The 25,176-nt window shown below is 40.0% G+C and overlaps 1 protein-coding gene across 2 annotated transcripts in view; it reads right to left on the bottom strand.

Moving 5' to 3' along the window:
* The window catches only part of b3gat2 (beta-1,3-glucuronyltransferase 2 (glucuronosyltransferase S)), a 77,733-nt gene extending 54,128 nt beyond the window's left edge, over positions 1–23,605 (bottom strand). For both annotated transcript variants that reach the window (XM_039622045.1, XM_031741134.2), the window contains exon 1: positions 22,597–23,605. In XM_039622045.1, the coding sequence (XP_039477979.1) occupies positions 22,597–23,130 (534 nt within the window). In that variant the 5' untranslated portion in view covers positions 23,131–23,605. The remainder of the gene's footprint in view (positions 1–22,596) is intronic.
* Positions 23,606–25,176: the final 1,571 nt, after the last annotated feature.

Below are 25,176 nucleotides of genomic sequence, written 5' to 3'. Positions count from 1 at the left end.
TGCTCATAGGGGATCATCTAAATGTAGGGCTTTTGTCTATAATATGATAGGAGAGTGTTGTTGTGAATTGAGGTACTGTAAATAAATAAAACTGAGTTGGACTGAAATTAAGTGAATTAAAAGCAGTCTTTTCTAAAGCATCAATGAGTCCTACACCTTTTTAAGTTCACCAGAGTTCCATCACCATGTAAAAGAGGGATGACAGTTTCCAGACAAGGGCTTTTCAGACAGATACAAACGGTGTCTTACATCTCCAGTAATGAACCAAAGAGCAGAATGAAAGGAAAGAATAAAAGCAGAGGCAGCTGCATGTCTATGGTGACCTCCAAACAATCCACAGCTATGGGTACAAAGAAAATCTCTTTTTACATCTCAAAGAAAAGCTGAATTCTAACAGCAAATGCAAAAGCAAACTTTTTAGTGTGTGTGTGACCCTGTCACAGTGCAAATATGCAAATTACTATAATCTGCATTGCTGGATTTTTGGAACAGCATTAGGAAACAATTTGATGCATGGCATTAAAGGATACTTTTAATTTAATGAGTGTAATTTAATGGGCTCAGCCACATGGTATAAAGCACATCACCCCTCTAAATGTAAATTTAATATCTTATATCGTGTAAGATGCAAATTCCAGTTATTTAAGAACTTGATGCACTCATCAGATTAGTTAGGTCAAATAATTATGAGAAGTGGTCCTGGCGTGCTACACGAGTCAGGGTGTCTTGCATAAATCACGTAAGTTATTATAACAGAAAACTTAAAAAACAGAAAAAAACATCCATCTCCTTTAAAATACATCATCACAATTGACCAAATTAATCTCTTTGACTTCCATCACCTCTTTACATGTACAGTAAGTCAAGAGGAAGATCATTATTAGCGTCTGCCTAAACTGTTTCCTCCTTTCTGTTGCTGTCTAGTAGAAGAGTAAACACTGCTGCTCCCACTGGTTAGCATCAGAAATATTGGTTAAATGCATATTTTCATAATGCATGAATACATTGTGCACAGGTGTGCACAATCATCTGCAGGCAAACAGACTGCTGGTGCTGGCCGTGCTTACATTAGCAACAGTCAGCAAACTAAACTGATGCAGTGAGTCTGCAGTCTTTCAAAAGTTTTAGTAACATTACAAACACTCTTTGAGCAGTAGTAGTATCAGCAGTACTTGTGTATAGGCAATGTTCAACCTCGACCATTAGACTGGGCTCAATGTGACTGCAAGGCCATCTTACTTTTAGAATAGTCTATATTAAAAATATTTTTAGCTAGTAATAATAATAAAGTCACAGGGACCATCCTGATATCATACACTGAACAGTACATTATTGACAATTATTGTATATTTCAACTATTTGCTCCAGGTTGATTTCTTTCTTAATGTGAGTTGCTGATATAAGAGCGGGATTTGATAAATGCGTGTATGTGCTAGGAGGCTTAGGGATAGCTCAGTATTTTTACTTTCAATTTAAATCACAACTCAGTTTGGTTTAGTTGCTGAAACATTTTTGGTTAGATTCAAAACTACTTGCTTAGGTTTACAAAGATGTGGGTTTTCCTGGGTTAACGTGCTTTTTGTCAGCAGTCGCTCTGCTTGTGGACAGCACTAGTGCTAAAAACCAGTGCGTCAGAAACCAGATGTCAAAGGAAAGTGTGTCTGCAAGTGAGCCACAGCAGCAGATTTGACGGTGCTAATTGACGCTCCAGGGAGACAGCGGGCTGGAGAACGAGCAAGACCTTGTTGAGGGTCAGTCAGTAAACTAAAGCACCTGCAAGTGCCCCATTGGCAAAGACAAATCCTGCCATATGGATGGAAAAACACAAAATTGCACGCAATTATGTGTCTGTTATGACACACCAAGTTAGTAGTTTATTTGCAGTCAGCACTTGTATGCTTATGTGGTCATTTTCCATAACAAAATCGAAATGACAATAACGACAAGTGAGTATTTTTTGAACTCTGATGTGGAGTACTGAAACGTCAAGACACATAGCAGTGCAGCACAATGAACGAAAAACATACACAGGAGCCGATGCAGCAGAGGTTTGGGCACAGAAAAAGTGTTAGCAGGTTCGATATGGGGCAGTCCAGTGTGTCTTCAACACATCTGACCACATCTTCTAAAATTAACGATGAACAGCTGTTAGACTTCATATACAGACTGTCATACAGGAACTTCTAAGGTGTCTCACTTGGCAGCTCTAACTGCAGCTCTGCATTCAGTCCTTTATTGCCTAAATGCATCAAGCTTACTGCCAATTTAGGAGTAAACCAGAGAAAGCTCATTCCATCTTTTATGAAACAGTCTCCTGTCATCTCTTAATTTTTAATACTAACAAAAGCACTTTGTTCCTATTTCGAGCTCTTATTGTTCAGAGATATCATATATTTATCTGGGAAAATTGTTGTGCTGAAGTCCTGTTTCACTCAACGGCTTAAAGACTCACCAACAGTGCAGCAATCCTTTGAGAGCATTGACTCAAAGAAAAATATCTATAAAACACTGAATGTAATCCTCTGCACAGAAGGGCTTCTATTTTAGGGAATGTAGGGAATGCGTATATCAGTGAGTGTGCATGCTTTTTAATGTGTGTTTTCCACTGGAAGGTGAGTAAATCCATATTTTCAAAGCAATGTGCAAATAGTTTGTACACTAGGAAGGAAAGAATACACACGTTCTGGCATTCGGCTTTATGAAATCAATAGAGTCTATTCATTACAGCAGACCGCAGCAAAATGATGATGTTGGATAAAGAATGACAACAAACAGAAGAATTACAAAGGCTGTTTTTAGTCTTGTACTGTGTCACTCCCAGAGTGAGCTATCCTGTGAGAACCGGAGAACACAAACAACTCTGTCAGAAAGCCAGAAACCGCAGACCTCACCCTTATGATCAGGTTTGAAATCATGAACAAGCTCCACACGTCCCCCACAGGGGCTGAAGTGGGGAAGGAAAACAATAAAGGTTGCTACAAGAGCATACAGCGAAGCTTGTGGACACAAAATCATTTTTTTCTAGATTAGAACGGCAAACCTTCAGCTGAAACATCTCTGTGTGGACCGTACATGCTCTCTGTCCACACCTTTACTCACCTTTCTTGTGTCGATGAACGAACTGTACTGTTTAAAGAAAGCAGACTAAGAGTTTTCCTTTCCAGTGCCGGGCAAATCACTTTCTTTCACCTGAACAGATTTTAAATAATGGGGGATCCCAGTATACTACTATAGTACAGTATAGTATAGCACAATATATTCAATATTGATGTTGATACTGTATATTTGTACACAGAAGCCAGCACACATTATCAAAATCTTTTAAAAATCACAAGCTTGTGTATGAATAAAAAAGTGCCTCCCAGGACCATCCAGTCTGAATAATAGACACCCTGCTGTCTTCTGTAATAATGAAATGTGAGGCCAATCTCAGCACCAGCGCCACACATCGATGTGCTTGGTCGAGATTCCTTTGCTTTACATTTGAACGCTCTGGGAACATCTTTGGCCCTGACGAGTCACGCGTTCAACAGTCGTATCAAACAGTGTCTCTCTGCTTCTCTACATTAGTATGAGGCAAAGGATGATGGAAGGAAAGGTGGAGGAGAGGGTGAGAATGAAGACGAGTGAAATGCTGAAAAAAAAGTGGAGCCAAGGAGCAGTTCAATCAAAAACACAAACACTTGTTTGCCAGTTTGTTTTGTTTGTATTTGATACCTTTGCTGGCTCACTCTTTCTCTGTCAACAGGAGTAATCTCACTGTGGTGAGCTCAGATTAGATACGACTGACTGCTGGTTCCAAATTTGTGGCATTTATATTCTGGATGATTTCATCTTAGACCAACATGGCAAACACACTTTGTCTTTTGGAAGTTCCTAAATGCCTCCTACCAATGAAGAAAACTATGACAATTAACAATTAAATTATTTAAACCAGAACATCTAACATCCTAAAAAAGATGTAATTGTTCTTATTGTACAGATTTTGTATTAATTTTGTTGACCAGTGATTTTCGTTTTTCTCAGTGACCTTTGCTTTCTGGCAGAGGTCCAATCAGAACTACAGGGTGGGCCATTTACATGGATACACCGTAATAACATGGGAATGGTTGGTGATATTAAAGTCCTGTTTGTGGCACATTAGTATATGTGAGGGGGCAAACTCCTCAAGATGGGTGGTGACCATGGTGGCCATTTAGAAGTCGGCCATCTTGGATACAACTTTTGTTTTTTCAATAGGAAGAGGGCCATGTGACACATCAAACTTATTGGTAATGTCACAAGAAAAACAATGGTGTGCTTGGTTTCAACGTAACTTTATTCTTTCATGAGTTATTTACAAGTTACTCTTTGTTCACAGCCATTGACATGTCGAAGAGGTTAACACGTGAGGAGCGGATCGAAATTGTGTTGATATCTGGTGAACGCAGTAACCGGGTCATTGCAGCAGATTTCAATGCAAGACACCCTACGAGACCACCCATCTCCCATGCTACAGTTAGCAAACTGCTTGCTAAGTTTCATGAAACTGGTTCAGTGTTGGATTTGCCAAAATGTGGACGCAAGAAAACTGTCACTAATGAAGAAACATCAGTGGCTGTCCTAGCTTCATTCAGCAAGAGCCCACAGCGTAGCACTCGCTGCATGTCACTGGAGAGTGGCATTAGTCAAACATCCCTTCGGCGGATATTAGCTACTCACAAATGGCACCCTTACAAACTCCAGCTACTGCAGCATCTCAACGAGGATGACCCAGATCGGCGCACAGAATTTGCAGAATGGGCAAAACAAAAATTGGAACAGGACCCTCAGTTCACGCAGAAGATTTTGTTCAGTGGATATTTGAAATTGCTACATGATGATGTGTTTCCCTCTTTATGCACTGAAGCTGGCACGTTCCCTGAGTTTTTCCAGCGAGATGGTGCACCACCACATTATGGGTGCCAGGTCCGAGCATTCCTAGATGAACAGTTTCCTGGAAAGTGGATTGGTCGTCGTGGGCCAGTTGAATGGCCCCCAAGGTCTCCCGATCTGACCCCCTTAGACTTTTATCTTTGGGGTCATCTGAAGGCAATTGTCTATGGTGTGAAGATACGAGATGTGCAGCACCTGAAACTACGGATACTGGATGCCTGTGCTGGCATTTCTCCTGCGGTGTTGCTATCAGTGTGTGAAGAGTGGGAGAAGAGGGTTGCATTGACAATCCAACACAATGGGCAGCACATTTTATAAGTGGTCAGAAACTTGTAAATAACTCATGAAATAATAAAGTTACATTGAAACCAAGCACACCATTGTTTTTCTTGTGACATTACCAATAAGTTTGATGTGTCACATGGCCCTCTTCCTATTGGAAAAACAAAAGTTGTATCCAAGATGGCCAACTTCTAAATGGCCACCATGGTCACCACCCATCTTGAGGAGTTTGCCCCCTCACATATACTAATGTGCCACAAACAGGACTTTAATATCACCAACCATTCCCATTTTATTAAGGTGTATCCATATAAATGGCCCACCCTGTATTTAAGTTGTGCTGAAAAGTGGGACGAGCTTACTTAGACATGCTAGCTCCCATGCTCCCTGTTTCTCATGAAAATGCCATAAAAGCTGTGATTCTTGTGTTTTGATTCTAAACCATGTGAAGCAACTCTCAAACTTTTACACTCTTCATTTTAGTCAACTTTAGACTGAGTCAACTATCACCTTAAACACCATTTAAGTTTTAGCTTAAATAGATAAACAGCACAATGAAAATCTCATTTTGTGACAGTCCTAAATAACACACTGGGCTGGCCCACAAATTCAGCCGTGTGTTGGTTTGTGGGAACAAAGTGACCTTAGATGGAGTCAAATCTCCTCCCTGTGTTATTGTTTCAGCCGGTCTTGAGACAGTACACACTGAAAAACATCCCTGCTTTTCCTAAAACCTATCAGAACAATTTTTTAACCTTACTGAGGGAATTCAGCTGTACGTATCGTCCTAACTTGTTCTACAGCTCTGCACCAGCCCTAAAGGAGGCTCCATTTCAAATCCATTCAACCACAACAATCTCCTTTATTTACCAAGAATTCTCTCACCTCTACGATGGCATTGAACACTTCCCCCTCACAAACAAATCATTTTCAGTTGTTGTTTCATAACAACATCAACTTTTCTGGCTCTGTAATGGAAGTTCCCAGAGGAATGAAGAACACAGTTTGTGTTTCAGCACCATGGACAGCTCACTGATCGGCAGGAAGGCTCACAGCTGAAAATGTACATTGAGAGGCTGTAACTGCCAGTGGAGGAGGCAGTAACATGTTAACAGTGGCTGGCTGCCCACTGGGAGCAGTAGTTCATTTCCCAGTGACATGAGGGTTACTTTGGATTGACTTGAAAATAACAAGCAGGAATAAGGCAACAGATTTCTCACAGCTCTCAGTCAGACGCTTTTTCTTTCTTCATATTTATATTTTATGTGTTGTTGGCTTCTGTGGCATATTTAAAGAGGCTTTTCTTAAGGAGAACAAAGTTCAAAAGCAGGTCAGGAAACTGGAGCTATTCCAGCAGCCTAAAGGAGAGGTTGTGTGTTTCCCAGGGAGACAGTGGCTCTGACAAAACAGGAACATTTGACCTGTGGAAATGAGAACTGGTTGCAAATACAGATGTTTCTGTCAAAGCTGACAGGTGAGCATAGACTAAGAAGAGAAGGGGAACTCACTTTGTAGAAAACAAACTAGAAATGCTGGATAGAATGATTTGTCCTGTTAAATAAAGTCTGTCTAACTATATTTTCTGCCTTAATAGTGTATATAGCTCACTGCCTTACAAGCTATTATATGGAGATAACAAAAGATCTTTTATTAACAATTGAGAGGTGCAGCACATCTTCAAAAAAGAATCAAAGGTTAAACTTACTTAAAACTTAAAAAGTAATATAATGTAATGCAGCCCTCATGCATCCTGTAATCTTGAAACTATTTTTTTCTACTGCTGAACAGCTTTCTACATTTGACATCTTCTCCACTGAACCAGCACACATATATGCATGATGTTCACTGAATGTGCATGGGGATTTACAGAAATCATCTTCATCTCAAATACATTATTACCGCTGATGTAAAACAAAAAGTGCAAGCAACAATAGATCAGATGCTTTCAGCAACCCTAAATTAGATAAACAGAACAGAAAGAATGGATGGATGGATGGATGGATGGATGGATGGATGGATGGATGGATGGATGGATGGATGGATGGATGGAATGATGCTTTCTTGGTTTTAGTATGTTCAGTATGTGTGTGGCAGTCACCTTTGAAATGAAGTCATTTCCAGTATCATAAGTTTTCTCTTGAAGGTTTTTTTTTCATTTGCTGTTCCAAGAAGATGAACATTTCCTCAAAAAGAATAAAAAGACATCAACCAAAAGTTTGGTTTTAGAATAAAAGGTAAATGGTTTTCTCTTTCTTGTTCCCTGATTTTCAAGACTTAGGGAAAAAATCTAGCTTTTAAAATTCGACTTATTCTGACTGCCTAGTGTCTGGGTTACGGGGTTAGGGTTGGGTCAATGATTACTTGGACCTCAAATGGATAAGAAATGGATGGATAAGATAACCCAAGTTCTAAATCTAATCTTATAGAGGTTGGTTGCCTCGGTTGATTGATTCTTGAGAAATATTGTCTGGCTAAATGACCTAAGGGTCATGTAGCAAAACTTTCCTCCTCAGCTGACTGTGGAAAGCAGCCACTGGTGGAATCCTTCCAGTTTTCTGACCAACACTTTCTTTGAGGTGCAGTTGTCTTTCTGGACCAATTTTTACCCTTAGTTGACTGTATTTACTCTAAGTAGAAACTAAGTGATAAGACTTCCCCTATAATCTACAAGAAAGCCCTCAGGATAAATAACCATTGTGTTTCGGATTCTAGATGACGTGGTGGACCTCAGCCCCGCATGGAAATCAAGAGTCAAGTGGGTCCAGCCATGAATCGCTGGTATTATTATTGAGTTGGTTGTCACCTGACTTTTAGTTCAGGCCTGCAGGTGTGCAATCTAATACTCTCATGGAGAAAAATAAATCTATGTGTACAAATACAGATATGGGCGTAGAATTGAGAAAAAAAGCAAATGACTCAAGGAAAATGACATTACATCCCCTCCGTCTGAGAACACTTGGTGACAAGCTCTGACTCTCCACACTCTCTTTGCTTCACTGATAGATCTGTGAAGGCCTTCGTTCTATATCCTGCATCAGTTCAGGCCGTATATTGGAGCCCGCAGGCGGACACTGTCAGGCGTTAAGAAAGCTCCTGTCTCATTATCAACATGAATATCTTCACCAGAGGGCAGACGCCGCGCTGGGATAACAAATAATTCATCACATGAAAAATAATTTCAGATGCAGCCGAGCGCTCGACAACCTGTAAGTCCTGACAAATTACAGCGGCGCCAGCTCAGTCAGTAAACGCATGCTATTTACAAGTAAACAAAAGAAAAGCTGGGGGTAAAACATCCAGTGCTGAGAAGAATCACATTTCATTTGACTTGCAGCCAGGACACTCTGTCTGGGAGCACCAGAGCTTGGTTGGGTAATCAACTCTGACTCCCCTTGCTGCAAACAAATAGGTGAGAAGTGAATTGTGTGTACACACAAAGAGACTCTGGATGATGAAGTATATGAAATCCATTATGGATGTTCTCGTTTCCTGCCTCCTGGCCCGGAGGGAGCAAGCCGTCATTGTGTTGTTTACGCGCAGCGACGAGTGGTTGGGCCGGCTGCGATTTTAATCAAGCGTATTTTTATCTGCGTGTTATTAATATGCACGGCAGAGGCAATCGGAGAAAAGGGAGGGGGAGAAATGAGGTGGGAGAAAATGAATGACTCGAATTAGAGGGGCTGAGTATGGGCTATGAAACTGATGCAGTGGTGCATGATATGTGTGCAGGTTCAATGCTTTATGGGTTTATGTGGCAAAAACTGATGAGCTGAAGGTGTGTGCGCGTAAAGGAGAATATTCGTACCTCTCTACATATGCTGTCAAATGCAAATGCATCAGAGTAAGTGTATATTTGCTGTATACACAACATAAATCTGTGTGCAAGGAAAATATGGTAAATCCAGTGGTTTTATTCTCCCCCGAAGGGAGGAAGTATGTCATCAATGCTGTTTGCTTGTTGGTTTGTCTGTTAGCAGTCTAGCATCCACAGGATTCAAGATATCATTTTCAAATTTTGTGTGATGGTAGATACCAATAACAGCTCGAGCTGATTTAATTTTGATCAAAATCTGGTCCAGATCACACCAAATATGTTTGTATCTGACCTTGACCTTCATTGTTAGCACCCAAGGTCAAAGTTGACAGGAAGAAAATTCCAAGAAACTATATCGAGCAATATATCATAGGAAAGGGCTCGGAGAGAGCTGCACAACACACATTTTGTTCTATATGATGTCCTACAATGTTATACTGATGCTATAACAGGCTGACGTCAGCATGTTGTAATACAGTATTGCCGTTGCGCCCTTTGAGTGTACTTGTTTTAATTCATATTGATATAACTTAACAATTGTTTATAATTATTCTAGAGCTGGGACAAAGTTTCCTCCTCAGTTGACTGAATACCAGTAAGTGTTTGAATGCTTCCTGTTTCCTAATCTGCATTATATCTCATTGACTCTCTAGATCATCCACTGTCCTTCCCAGTTACTATTCAGTTAACAATCCGTCACATCTGTAATGAACGGCATATTTGTTTTTATGAAATTGTTCATCCTGGTTAAATCAATCCAGAAACAAAGACAAAATTATCAGCCCACACAACAAAAACTATTGATTTTTTTTAAGACTATTTTGTTACTGAATGAGAACTTTTTTTTGAAGCGGATCTAACATTGTTGGACTCGGATCCTTAGCAAATGAACTCTCATTCACTCAGACACCCGAGCCTAATATTATCCGGCGTAATGTTAGCTTATAACCAGCTGTTGTTGTTGCTTAGCTGTCTCATTGTCAGCTGTCCAGAGGGGTCGCATGTTTAATCAGCTTAATCTGCTGATGATAAGTAACTGCAACAATATTGGGGATGAGCATGTTTGTGCACGTTTGCAAGTGTTAGAGACCTGACTTCATTTTGAGAGATGAGGCTTGAGGTGAGGAGGACGAGGATGAGGTGGACATTAGGGAGGAAAGAGAGCAGTGGTGGAGGAAAAAGCCATAATGAGAACGTTATCATGAAAATATACGTGTAGAAATGTTAAACACTCATATACAGCTGGAAGTGGTATTTGTGATCTTTAAATTACAAGTAACTTATAAGGCATATTACGTATGTGGCCAGTCTCTAGCCACATACATAAAACATGAATAGGTAGAACAGTAATGTCCATCCTGGCCACTGTAATCAAGGTGGCGCAACAGAATTACACACTAATCATTGTAATTTTTTTCTATTAAATAACCTCAAAAGTTTACTTACTCTACCTTTAATATTATTCTATAATAAAATGAAAGACAGAAAATATTTTCACTTGTCAGAGTGTAAGAAACAAAGATATATTACCTCCTATTTGGGACTCTCAAAGCCATCATTTCTCATTCTACAGAAGGCATTTTGAGCTGCCTGGCTAATGGATAAACACACTGGTTAAATTACACCATGTCGTTAACACTGGAAGGCAATCTGTGTGACAGTGTTCACATAAGTTTAACATGTAACACAGGAGGAAACAGGAATCTCTAACACCTTATACGTAGTTGTTTGTTAAGCCTTAAGTCATCAATTAGTGACTAATGGTGTGTTTCCCCTTGTTACTTGCATTGGAAACACAAATATTTGCCCCTTGTTCACAGCAAACTACGGAGCCCCTCTGATGACATGGTCCAAAAAATAAATAAATTGTGGTCACAAAATACTACTTCGTGGGCACGAAATGGGTATAACGTGCCCACGAAATACTTATTTGTGCCCACGAAATACTATTTCGAGGGCACGAAATAGGTATAACGTGCGCACGAAATGCTAATTTGTGGGCACGAAACACTTGACCGATAACCGTGATCCTTCCCAGGCCCTTGTAGTTGGTTGACAATAAAATCTATCCCGGTGTCCAGGTCGTACTTATGTCTTTAAAGCAACTGGGCTCTCAATATCCTGTTTAAATGTCTCTCCGTAATAATGGTTCCTTGCATTGCCAGGCTTTTCAAAATGCATTTGTAGCTCATTCCCAGCCTAAAATAAAACTCAATCATACTGTCTCTGTCCATGGTGTATAGGTTAAGCCTACTCTTATGCTTATGTCTCTACGCAGCTGTCCAGGAATTGTATCAATATGATGTGCGCACGTTGTCTATTTCGTTGCCACAAATGCGTAATTCGTTGCCACGTTATACCCAATTCGTGCCCACAAATTAGCATTTCGTGGGCACGTTATACTATTTCGAGGGCACGAAGTAGTATTTTGTGGCCACAATTTTTTTTTTTTTTTGGACCATGTCATCAGAGAGGCTCCGTAGCAAACAGTTCAACCAACAGATAGAAACAAAAGTCACCAAAGTTACAAGAATATATTTTCACAACTTCATATGAATTCCTACAATTTTGCATTCCTTCCCTCTTTTTTCCTGTCTCTATGTAAAACTAAAGTTGAACACACGACTCCAGCTGCCTTCAAACAGCGTCAATAAGCTCGTCCGCCACTGCTGCTAGTCGCTTGCATCAGAATGCAGAGACTATCAGAGAATGCACAGCATACATAGCATGACACAGATTTTTCCCTGAAGTGGAAATATTTTCAGTTGAATGAATGTGTACTGGCCTCTGTTTGCGCTGTTCAGTGTGAACTCGCCTCATGGCAAAGACTTTCGCACTGCTCAATAACTTCCCTTTGTGTCTGGTGTGAATGTACCATTAGCCTGCAGAATTACAGGCAGAACTGAAGCTTTAGCCAAAGTGACAACGTGCACCATCCAACATTTGTGTTCATGATCAGTATCAAGTGAGCAGGCCTGGGATAAAAAGAACACGATCTAAAGAAAGAAAGGAGTGGAGAAGGGTAACAGGCCAAGTGTGCACCAACTAAAGATTTATTTGAAAACTAGGGATAAATTGTCAGGAACTGTTTTTTAATCCACATACATGAATTTGAGTCACAAGTTTATTAACTTCAATATCTTATTTTCATCAGTACTTCCAAGTAGCATCTAACCGTAATTACCCTCTTTATCATTAAATAATGAATAAGCACAACTTGAATCTGGATAAGCAGCGTTGGATGAATATTTATTCATCTGGATTACCAGATTAAAAATAACCGAGTCAGGGTATGAATTTGAAATTCATAGAATAAAGAGCAGGAACAGGAGCACAGGAGATTTCCCATTAAGTTTTCTAAACCCTAATAATATATAATAATACCTTTACAATACCATAGAGGCCCATTCTTGAGGAAATTTCTTTAAGACCACAGATACCTTGATAGTTGAAGATGCTTCTATATTGATTTTAAGCTGACAAATAGTTGAAAAAAATTTTTCTTTTTTTTTTTACATTTCTTTTATTGTATAAGTTTAATAGCCAGATACTTTGCTTAGAGGCAACTTTCTTTCTTTCTTTTATTTCTTTTCTCTTTTTTGTGGAAGCCTTGCTCTATCTTCACTGCATACTAAGCAAATCAAATTCCAACTTGAATTTGTTGGCATAGACTGCATAAAAAAATTCTTTATGATTATTAGAAATACCAACAGATCAGCATACAGCTAATATCAGCCGATAATATCAGACTGCTGATGAACTGGTGGTGTCAGGGGGTCAACCTCACGGGGTTGTGAGGTTGAGGTTGTGATGAGGTTGTGATTTTTTTGTAGTTCTTTGTGTTTGGAATGTTTGGAATGTTTAGTTTCTACTAGTTAGTATTAGTTATTCTTTGCTTTTATTGTATATGTGTAGTTATATTTGTTTCCATATTGTCTCAGCTAGGTGTCTCGTCTCCCCTGTCTGTCATGTGTGTCCATGTATGCCCATCATGTCTCGTTCCCTCTTCCCGTGTCCGCTGTGTTGTCTTCTCCCTTTCTTTCACATGCTTTCCCCCTCTCATTCTCCTCATTACCTCTTTCTGTTTTTCGTACCAAGCTTGTGTGTCCCGGTTTATGTCTCTCCATGTTTCCTGTTTTATTTGGAAAGTCTTGTGTTTCCATGTTTAGTGTGTTTCGTTTTGCTTCCCCTGTGGCATCATGCTCATTTCTGTCAGCTGTGTTTCCCCAGGTGTTTTCATTTCCCTCATTACCCTTCTGTGTATTTAAGTCCTGTGTCCTCCTTTGTTCGGTTCAGGTCATTCGTCTACCTCGTTTCGTGGAATTCATGTCATCGTTTCAAGTTTCGGGTTTTCCAGGTTCATGTTCATGTTTACATTTTTTCACGGCTAGCTTTAGCTTCACCAGTTTAGGTCATAGTTAGTTTTCACCATTATTTCCTACGTTTTCTTTAACAGCCATAATAAAGCCTTACTTTTTGCTAAACTTCAGTTCTGTCCCTCGTGTTGTCTGCATTTGGGTCCGCTCCACAAACATACCGACCTTCCCGGCAGTGACAGGTGGGACAGTATCTGTGAGGGTGTCAGGTTGCACTATGCACTACGTTACGCTGTATGTTTACTGCTACTTTTTTTCATTATCTGTGAACATAAAGGAAGGAAACACCATATTCACAGATGACATGTTTAATGAGTTTCTGAAACGGTGATATTTCAAGTCTGCTGTACCTTGTGATACCACAGTGACTTCATTCTTGTTTACACAGTTTATTAATTTGACTGGACAGTTTTACGCACTTTAATGGAAAAACCTCATTTAGTAAATTACTGAGTTTAAAACTAGTGGGTAGTTACTGAAATTTCAAGAAAGACTTTGAAAATTTTAAGAGTAAGTAAGAGTTACTAAAAGATTTAAGAACTCCTGATGCAACTCAATACTGGCGACAGAGCTCCATGTTAGTGTTAACACAAATAGATCAGACGGATGTTTCTCTGAAAGAATGCAAATAAGCCTACTTTCCAAAAGGTTGGACTATGTCCTTTAAAGCTCCTTTTAATGTTGAACACATCCTGAGGGAAGGATAGAAGCCAGTGATCAATATGTTGAATTAGCAGATAAAATTATCCACGAACCTCCATGACTGCAACAATGCAACGCATCATCAAACATCCCACTGTTACCAACATCCTCAGATACAGGTGCTAAAAAAACATCACATCAGTCTTTGCTAACCAAAATTCAATTTCAATATTTCTGAGACATTATACAATATTACCAGTAGACATATGATGAAATCTAATCTATGATGAAACTATGAAATCACTGAAAAATATTTATCTCCAAATAAAACAGCTTCTGTTCGGCGTGGTTGCATCCCAGTCATTGTTACACACACTGGTGAATAAGGGAATGCAGGAGATTTGATGAGGGAGTAGAGAGACCGGGGAGGGTGTTTCGTCAAACTGACAATTCAGATAAAAAAAGGCAGTGGAAATAAGCAGAGAGCTGGTGCATAACACTTTTTTTACATTTACATTGGCCCTTAAAAGCCTTCAGCTTTTCCACCACCTTCCTCCCTCCACCCTCCTTATCCTCTCACCGACCCTACCACGGACAATTTCTCTCTGCAGGGTTTGTCTCCTTTCTGCTTCACTTCCCTGACATTACAACCCTGCCACCCCTCGCTTCTCCCACTACACTATGTAATTATGATAATTGCTCATATGGGTTAGAGGAAATTGAATTTCCCATTTCCCTCTGGTTCCTTTATCCCACCAGTTTCTCTTTGTGCTGCCTCCTCATCAGCTTGCCGCTCTCAGGCTGGAGTCTGCTGTGTGATCAGATATATTGGATGTTTATATATGTGTGTCTTTGGGATGTTTCCAGTGAAAACAGCATTACTGACCATCAAACCGACTCCCCAGTGGGATGTAAAACATGTGAGAGAAGGAAAAACAAACACCACATCAAAGTATAAAGAAAATCTGGAATCATTTAAAGATAAGTTTTCAAATAAATTAAAAGTATTTAGAGAATGAACCATCTGATTCAAAATTCAAAAAATCTTCCATCCTCATCCGTGAAGCTTTCACAACTACTAAACCCAAGTGTGGAACCATCCAAGAAAGGTGTTCCTGAGTCACACTTCAGCACTGTTTCCTACAGTAGCTGCTCCCGAAAATAGTTGCTGTGAATGCTATGGAGCTCTCAGGGCCGGGGGAGTTCAATTATTCAAAACAGGTCTGACGAAAGTCTTGCTTGGCTGACAGGTTGCTGCAGCTGAATCAAACAGCTCTGCCATGCTGCCGTCAGCTGAAAAAGCCTCCATCCCCAGAGTCAGCTTTTCAGGAATGGAGAGTGGAGAAAAAAAATAAATGGCACAGCTTAATTTTCCTGATTGCTTGTTACGCAGCTAAGGCTGACGGTCTGTGCGCCAAGAAACTCACCCAGAGAAAGAAAGAGTTAGGCTTGAAATACTGGATTTATTGGTGAGTATGTTTAAATGAACAATTTACATATTAATATTACGAGCGTGCTTTTAAAGGATAATACAGATTTGGTAAACCTCAACACCTTTTTAAAATGAAAGTTCTTTCTGTTGTCGACTAAAACACAGGATTTGGGTTTACATCATCAACAAGGCTAGATCATATTATCTAGATTTCTGGTCTGTACCTCTGCCAGTCTTATTTCCAAGGCTCTAGATAAATCCTACAAAAAACGCAGAAAGCTTATCACAGAGGAAACATTTAACATTAAACTGATTACTTCATGAATCAAGAGGAAATTTCCAAAGAACAACGTAGGACTTAAAACCAAGCTGATCCTATGATTGGACATCCTTTTAGCAAGGTCAGTGCAATCCCAGATCTCACATATCAATTTGTTGAGTGCAGTACAGTGCTACTTCTCATTAATGGATAGCCAAATTAAAATCCCCTTGGCCCCTCTTGATTTTCCCTCAACCAGAGAGATCCTTCCATTGTGTAATGGGACATACTAGTTTCCTAAAATAACTCCCAAACCATCAATGAATCCTCATTTACTTCGGCTTACAGATTTCCTGACCCTGTAACAATTCCATTATGGTGGGTATAAATGAGGTTTATGTGTAATTTACAAGCTTGTCTGTCCTCACGAGAAGTTACCTGAAAGTTCTGATACTTTTAAAGACAAAAACCTGTTCGATTCAAACTAAAGAAATATGGTCTAAAACGAGGACGTTCCCATGACGACAGCACACTGATTTCTAAGGGCAAAAATACAAAATCACCTGAAGAAACCAACAGGAAACAGAGTGTGTTAAGGGCCAATCAAGCCATAATTGTATGGGAGGCACTAAATGCAGAGTCTTGCATTTTCTGCCAGTCTATTGAGTGCTGGTAGGCGACTGAGCCAGAACGTGTCATGTGAAATAATAAACCGTGCCAAACTGAGGCCTGACTAATGTGCAGAAATGAAGAATACACCCTTTAGCACTCGACTTAATGGTATGCTTTTCCACCTGACTTGTCGCTCTGACTGTGATGCCGGAGAGAGACGGGAAACACTTTGGAGGCCTGTTAAACATTTGCTTCTTACCAATGTATTTTTCATAAGGGGGGAGGAGAACAGGTTTGGGGTAACACATTTTGCTCATTGCTCTGCAACAGTTTGTCCAGGCTGGTATCCTAAAAAAGGAGGCTACAGTTATTCTCATTTAATCAGCACCCAATGAGGCTGATTTTCCCCCTAGCAGGAGTTCCGCATTTGTTAACTGCACAACTGTAGGTCAGAAATGACGTATTTTTTGCCTCTTAAACCAAGTTGTCATCAGTGACAACCCCAATGCTAACCAATATTTACACATTTATACACCAGACACATAAAATCCATGCAAATATTTTGTGGGGATTAAGCAGAATAAGCAGGAAGAATTTGCGCCATTTCTTCTTTTTTTTTTATCAAGTTTGAGTTTTTTTTAGATGTTTCAGGTGTGTATAAGCACATCTCATCAACCACAACGCTGTCTAGCGGTGAAACAATCAAAGAGTTCAGCATGGAAGAACATTTGTTGTGTCACAATCGGCTCTCTGAAATGATTTCTCTTTTCCTCAGATCCCAACTCTGCCAACAAGAGCTCAAACTGCCATACTGACATCGTGAAATATGTACGAAAGTGGTCGTGATAACAGCTTCAACTCCTGGATCAAACCATGAAATTCTCCCTGCTGCTGCCTTTTATTGAGAACGGGATGAACCCAGAATCCCAGTTTCTCCCGTTTTTGGTTTAGTAAAATCAAAAACGGGAGTCGATATCGCTTGATATCGACTCCATTTTGTTCACACTGTTTTTGGGGGACAAATTTTTCACAAAAACGCAGAGTGTTTGGCATGTATATAGGTTACATGGCAAGTTCACATCTGGAAAATTCTGAATTTCGTGTCGTTTTTGGTGCGTAACGTTCTGAACGCTACACCTTGGTTATCTGAATATGTAATTTTTTGTTTCGCTAAAGAACTAACATGGAAGGTTAAGGGGGTTAGGGGGCTTTTGTTTTAGCCGCATGCAAAGTGTTAAAGTTTAGAGGCTAATCTCAACTGAATGAAGTTTAAACATTCAGCCTGAATATATCCAGCAGTAACCATACATTATATAAATGATCAGTTACATAATTGTACTGCAGTTTACACCAGCTTGAAGGATTTGGAAAAGTACACATCTCCATGTTAAAATTACCTCTACTCTGTGGAGCTGGTGCATAAGTGGGTGGGTTAATACGCAAAGTCATACAATGAAAATCATTATTTGCTTTTAAAATGTCATTTTTAGCAAAGGCTGTTAAATTTGAATACTTAAAGGAAGACAGGAGAACAGCAATACTTTACTTTTTTCTCACTTTTCAGTCTAGTTCTGTTCATTCAAAAATGCATTAAGTTTGGATTTTCTCCACTCTATGTATAGTACATTACTTCCATGGCTTATTTATAATATTTACTTATCTATAATGAAAGGTAACTGCTCACTGTAATCACTCAGCCACTGCTGATAAGAAGATCAGCTAATAAATCGCCTATATTGGTCAAGCCGAATATTAGCTTATTCCAGACTTGTGCCCATTACATAGTTTGTCCACCAGGAGACATAACCATAAAATAAAGTGACGTCCCAATCAATGTGTATGTGTGGATAATATTTGACCAACAACAATGAAAAATGTAGCATAGACATGCTCAGAAGTAGGGATAAAATAAAAAGGGCCAGTTGTTACCTGTCAAAAACCCTGTTTGCCTTTTGAAAGGTGGAAAAAGAAGTTAGTCCCAATGTCACATAGCAAAGAATGGGTTTAAATGATCCTTTCCTTCTGTTACCAGTGAGGACAGATGCAGATTTGAAACAGTTCATTTCCAACTGAGTGAATGAATAATGATATACAATACATCAATAGGCACCCTGTATCTAATTTAGCACATTTTTAACCCAGTGAGGTGTTAGTCATCATTGCCGATGCCCCTATCACTTTGCTGTCAGAACATACCATTTTTGTTTTTGTGCTGTTCACCTTCGTTCTGACGAATCACACACATCAGAAACTATTTACAGCATTTTCTAAATTGTAGAAAATTGCAAAGGATACAACAGCAGTACTTTAGGGCCCAGTGACGAGCAGCTGTACCTCGAACACTACAAGATACACCCTGACTGACCATTTTCTATCTATCTCTATGAGGCAGGTGTGTAAAATTAACTATTGATGATGACGAGTGATCAATCTTCCAGTTTTAGTATTAGCATACATAACTGCAGGGGAAATAAAATAAGATGAAGACTATAACTTTTGTGTAGTCACACTACGAAGACATTGCTTTCTAGCCATAAGGTTGTCTTGTATAATGAAATGCTTAAGACCATCGAAATTCACCCTTTAATACCTAGATTTACAAAAGCATGCCTACCATAATATTAAAATCTCACAGTGGATATATTTTTCTGAAGGTTTATAGTGAAATAATGTTTTACTTGCATGAATCATTTTGTTCTTGAAATGATGTAAGGTTTCCTAATGTGAAATTGCCACCCACTGAGCAAAGTTACTGTCATCAGTCTAAAGCTGCAGACAGTTTCTGCAGGTTATTACTGCTGTATGACAGCCTATTATCTCTCTGTGACAGGCCATTAACTGCACAGAGGACTGGGAAATGAAACAGGAAAGAGGACAGAGAGAAGACAATGTGCTATCAACAAATCAAACGGACGGCCTTTACACTCCGCCAAAGTCAGCGAATCCAGGACTGAGACTCAGAGGAGGCTACACTTTGGTACTCTGGGCTCAGGATGGTGTTAATTTTTGCCTAAGTCCACCATTGAGTAAGCAACAGAGGGGAGTGCTTTCTAAAGTCACCATGTTATTGTTGTTATAGTAGAATTTCTACACTCTTAAGTAATGTAAATAATTACTTCTGCTGTATTGGATTTATTGGCCCTTTGTGACCAGATTATGGCTGATTAAATGGTGGAGATGGGATGGATTCCCATGTTAACAACTTTCCAATCATAAAATCCTCTTGATGACCTGAATGCTGAGTTATCAGGATTTCCACTGACAATATAAGACCTCTACATTAAATTTGAATTATGATGTTTGGCTGATTTGTGATCCATATTTGTTTGGTTCTCCATAAAAGTTGAAAACTTGCTTAACTCTGGAGAAGGTAATTGTAAGTAGTGCTGACAAGCTGACAAATACAGGGAATTCAGAAAATATGTCTATACATTTGTCAAGCCTTAAAACATCCAAACTTTTTACTCTATTTCAACTAATATAGGGAACATAAACATCTGTGCACATGTGAGCATGCTAAAATTAGTGTGAAAATGTCAAAGCGATAATATATCTGAGTCAGGCTTCAAAGAACCATAAGCTTGTCTGTACAACATACATGACACTAGGACATGAGGTACAGGGAAGCTAAATAAGCAGGGGGGGGATGTGTGATGGACTTAGGTCAATTTATATATTCAAACAATGTTTATGTTTTGTGTTTTATGTTTATGTCTTGGATGGTGAGCTTATTTGGACAATCGTCTAAAGCAGGAAGCCTAATCATCTCACTGTTCTTCTGAAATAAGTCTGTACCTGAACCTTTGCATACCTGCTGGTTAGGTCCATCAGTTTAAAGACTGTGTTGGCACTGTGAGTGTGGCAGGTACAATCCACTAGATCAACCACTCACTCTTGTCCTTGTTCCTCTAATCTACAATGTTAGCCTTTCAGCCTTTTCAGTGCTGCTCTGTATGCAAATATGTCCCCTTTGAATCAGTAGTTAAACTGTAATTCCTGATGTACAGATGTTAGCTGCTCTACTGTATCGGCATTTGAACGATTTCAATAAATAAAGATTAAAAAATAAATAATAAAGAAGAAACACCCTTCAGTCATGTTATGACTGTTGACATTGCATATCTTGTCCACTAGGGGACACTCTGCGCAGGGGACACTCTGCCACTTCCCTGTTTGGAACACACAGTTGGATTCCCACAGACAACAATCAGTTGTTCCAAGAGAGATGGGCAGAGCAAGTGAACAAGTGAATAAGTATACATAACAAATATTAGGGAAATCTGTTATGTTTCCTGTCTATAAAAAGTACACGCACACACACACACGCACACACATATATACTGTATATATCATGTGGCACATCGGGTTTTTAAATCGCCAAATTTTGGCATCAGTATTAGTCAGGTTCGAATTTCAATTAATTAGGACTGACCTCTGCACTTATAACAATATACTGTTTCGAAATACGGATATTTCTCAATGTGTTTGCAGTTATAGTTTGTTTTCTGTTTATTCATTTTATTTAAATTCTGTATGGTGTAAATAATTAACACAAATTACCGAAAATTACTCTGCAAATATTTTAATAATTTATTAACCTTCACTAAGTAATTTATTGAGCTAAAATGAACTGTTGCTTGGATCTCAAATGTGAATATTTGTTTGTTTTTAATATATTTGACATCACTGTAAACTGTGTGCTCTTGGAGCTTGGACTGGTTGCCACAGAAAAAAACAATTTAGAACTACATGAAGGGCTTTAGGAAATTGTGACGGGCAGTGGTAGTGATGGATACAGGAAAAGCCTTTCTGAGTAAACATACATTTGTTTTTTAAATTCTGCAGCGTGCCAGGAAATGTTCGGATAGAGAAAATCAATATACAAACCCATATGTGATTTTCACTTCCATTGATTTTCACTATTCTGAATTTACTTCACAATGCTCTGCTTTCTAAAATTTCATTACTGGTAAAAAACCAAAGTAATTTTAGATTTGCAGTCAGTTATCAGTGATGGGCAGTAATCAGCGAGAGGGGCAATTAGAGGCATTCTTCCAGACTCTCATTTATGAGAGGACTGTTTTGTTGCTTATTATGCTTCTGTTGTTTTTGTCTTCATTACCTACGCACTTTGCTAAAGGAATACACCCAGGCTTCACTTTAAGCATGCCTGTTAAAAGAAACTCACAAAGATACAAATAACAGTCATGCATCAGCACACTTTGGGATGTAGATGTTGTTCTGTATGGAGGTATCAGTTTACCAGTCGAGAAGGTCAATACTGGCATATCATTAGGTCTGCTTCGCAGTCCACATCTAGTCAATGCAGTTTGATTTTCAGTGCCTCTTATTAGGGGAAATATTGCCTCAAAGCATTTTACATGAGATTATATGAAATATTTAATGTTGATATCCATCTAAGTAATTAAAAAAGTACACCTTCCTGAAATTCAAAATAACTCTCAAAGAGCTCCAAAAAATCCAGTGGTAACTAAATTAATTCAGGGCTAACAGACAGAAGACTGCAGTACCACAGTCTCCATTCATTCTTCTCAACTCTCTGTCTTCCCATCCTTGTCTTTACTCCTTTCTTTTCATCTCATTCATTTTCATCATTTGGTAAAGTCTCTCTCATTGTGGACACAATCACTTAAAACCAGAGCAGTTTTACCATTTTATCTAAGACTGAGGAAGACTGAGGTCTGAAGCCCAGGCAGGGTGTTTCCCAGTGGGATCCCGTCAACATGAAGAACTGGAGGATTTAAAGAGCTTGGAAAGAAAAGCGACTGGACTTCTTTAAGTTTCCTGAAGGTGTTTCTCATCCGAGAAGCTTCTTCACTGAAGTTGCTTTTCTTTCCAAGGATGACTGAGAACCGACACAGACAACTGGGGGACTTCTATTTGTGAATGCTTGAATTCCTTTGCAGTAACACCACTAGGGGGAATTCCTATGACCTTTCAGAGATTGGCGCAAAGATTTTTACCCTGAGCGTGAAGATGTACTGAGTAAAGGAGCTCACATCAGACCTAGAATACACAGATATCAGGTGACAAAGTAACGCAGTAGTTTCGTAGTATTTAAAAGTTTGTATTACGGAGGTAGACCTGTGTGGATGTTGTTATCATGCAAACGTAAAACGACAGATTTTAGTGGAGAAAAGTCAGAGATGCTGCTCCACACATCTGCAGACCCACTCCACGCTCACGATACTCTTGTGATGAGAGATAAACATGACGCAAAGTGACAACATAAGCAACGCATTACCTCCTCAAACAGCTCCAGGCTGTACGTGTTGTCATCATCTGCGAAGAAAACCACACCGGAGTCCCGCCTGCTCCGGTGCTGTCGGAGCCAAGTCAGAGCCGCATTCCTCTGTTCGGTGGCGCGTGGCATCCCGGCGCGCTTGAACCTCCGGGGAGTGAACACATGTAGGTGGGTATACGGCACCCCGCACCGGGCCAGGAACCGCGCCACCAGCTCCGTGCGCGCAGTCGAGTCCTCCACTACGATCCAGTGGAAGCGGGGCACCTGACGGAAGGCGTGGGACAGTCGGGTGAGCTCCGCTTTCTGCACAGGACGGCTGTAAGTGGGAGTGATGGCGTAGATAATCGGCAGGGCGGACTGGTTCTGAGTGCCACCAATCGCCGGTGCGCCGGTTCGGACGGCCCGCTGCGCCCTGCCGGTCCGACCGGCTGCTGGAGCCCGGATCGTCCTTTTACTGTCGATATCAATCATAATGATGACGATGAGGACCCAGGGCAGCAGGATGAAGAAACGGCTGAAAAAGACAGATTTCATGGCTAAAGTTGCCGTGCGCGCGGTCTTTCTCACTCCATCGCAAACGGAAAGGCGAAGAACGGCCGACCGCAACTCCAAGAAGCTCTCCCCTTACATCCACTGAGCTGATTCCCAACAACCCGACCGCACACAGCAGCGTGCTGAGTCCATTTCAAACTATGTAAAGCACACAACCATCCGCCGCTCTCCCCCCTGTCCCGGCGGGACCGTCTCTCCAGTGCCCCACCACTCCTCCTCCTCTTCCCCCTCCTCTTCCCTCGGATGGGACTTGCGTGCTTCTTCGTCCTCCTACCCTCCTCCAGCTCTCTTTCTCGCTCACGGAAGCCCGGTTAAATTCCCATCACTCGTTCTTCAGTGCTTGTTTTCAGTAGAGAAAAGAAAAAAAAAAAAAAAAACGAGCCGGAGCAGCCGTACCTGGAGCGGGCTGTGATAAACCAGTGATGTAGGTGATGTGGGCAGACGAGGAGCATCACTTGGTGAGGACGAAGGAGCGCTGCTCTGAGTCTGAGGATAATAAGGCGGGAGGGGAGGAGCAGGTGCAGAGGAGGGGAAACGGGATAGAGGAGGGAACCTCGGGAGGGAGAGAGAGAGAGAGAGCGAGAGAGACCTTGTGCGCTTCAGTGTCCGCTGAGAATTAACCCAGCTCACACTGAGACACCGGGAGAGAGAGACCGCGCGGGCTGTGTTTCTCATGCTGTGCTTGTCAAGCCCAATTTCTCCAAGATAAAATAGAAGGTCTTGATATGTGGACCCGCGGGACACCATGAAGGAGTTAAAGAGACAATATCATTTTACAAGTCGACATAATGAACATTTTGAGGCTTCATAAAATTCTTTCGATTTACCACCTATTTTCTTTAATGATCGTTTAGTGCATAAAATGTAAAATAAAAATAAAGAAAAAAAACAGACTTTATTTCTTATCTTTTTTTAACCGTTAAAAAACAAAAACAACCCGTCAGAATAGCAATAGTATGAATAGTGTAATAGTAACATCTTATAAGCTTCTAGAAGCGCACTGACAGTTCATAATCTGTCATGAAATATTTCCTGATTGATATTCTGTCAGTGGGTTTGTCAGCTAATCGCTTCAGTATCGGTTGATGCTTGGGGAAGTAATAGATCTGCTATTCATTGCGACCGTCATTAGAGGCCCAGTGATCATATTTCACCACAGGACACCCAGAAGGTTAATCTAATGATGCTTCCAGCCTCTACACTGTGATGATATGTTGATGTTCCCTTCCCTTTGGCACCAAGGAATAATAGTCATTCCGTTTAATAAAAATGGAGATCATTTGTACAGGAGTAGATTTTCTGCTCTGCCACTTGTCAAACCAAAGACTTTTTGCAGAATCTTGTTGTTGTCATAGAAAAATATTATTTATTGAGTGATTACTGGTATGGCTTTGGATAAAATAGGACCACCTGGCAGTGAAGTGTCAAATGCAAAGGAGGGGAGGGAACAACTATGGAGCTGTTTATGTATTTTAAAGAGCATTTTAGACTGGATCACAGATTACTAATGAAAAAGGAAGACATACATGGTATTAAATGAGTAGCACATTCATCGTGACTTCCTTGATGATGAATATCAATATGTACATATAAAAAATGTTGTTGTATTCCACAAATTTAAGTGCTGGGCCCAAAACTGTTTAAACTAACTAAACGTAATATGTGCAGTGTCTCCAAATCGACGTAATTTTCTTTATATGCTGATGCCCATGATTTATTTTTGCTGGAACAACTTCTGAATACAGCGGAAAGAGAATGTAACATTTTAAAGAAATGGTTTGATATTGATAAATTTACTCTGAATTACATTTAAAGGCAAATACATGAATTCCAGTCTATTTCATTCTGAACAGTGGAAACATGGAGGATTGAGGGGCTGTAACACATGCAATCCATGATAAATTGGAGGCTACAAGGATTTGTGCTAAATCTGCCCTCAGATTTGCAGAGTAATATCAAATTTTATTATTTTGTATTTTTTTTAAAAAACTCAAGTAAATCATGTTTCCTATTTGGGCTTAGCTCAGT

Source organism: Oreochromis aureus, linkage group 13 (genome assembly GCF_013358895.1).
Source record: "Oreochromis aureus strain Israel breed Guangdong linkage group 13, ZZ_aureus, whole genome shotgun sequence".
NCBI lineage: Eukaryota > Metazoa > Chordata > Actinopteri > Cichliformes > Cichlidae > Oreochromis > Oreochromis aureus.
Note: the sequence above shows the minus strand (reverse complement) of the source record. Positions and strands in the feature narration are given on the sequence as shown.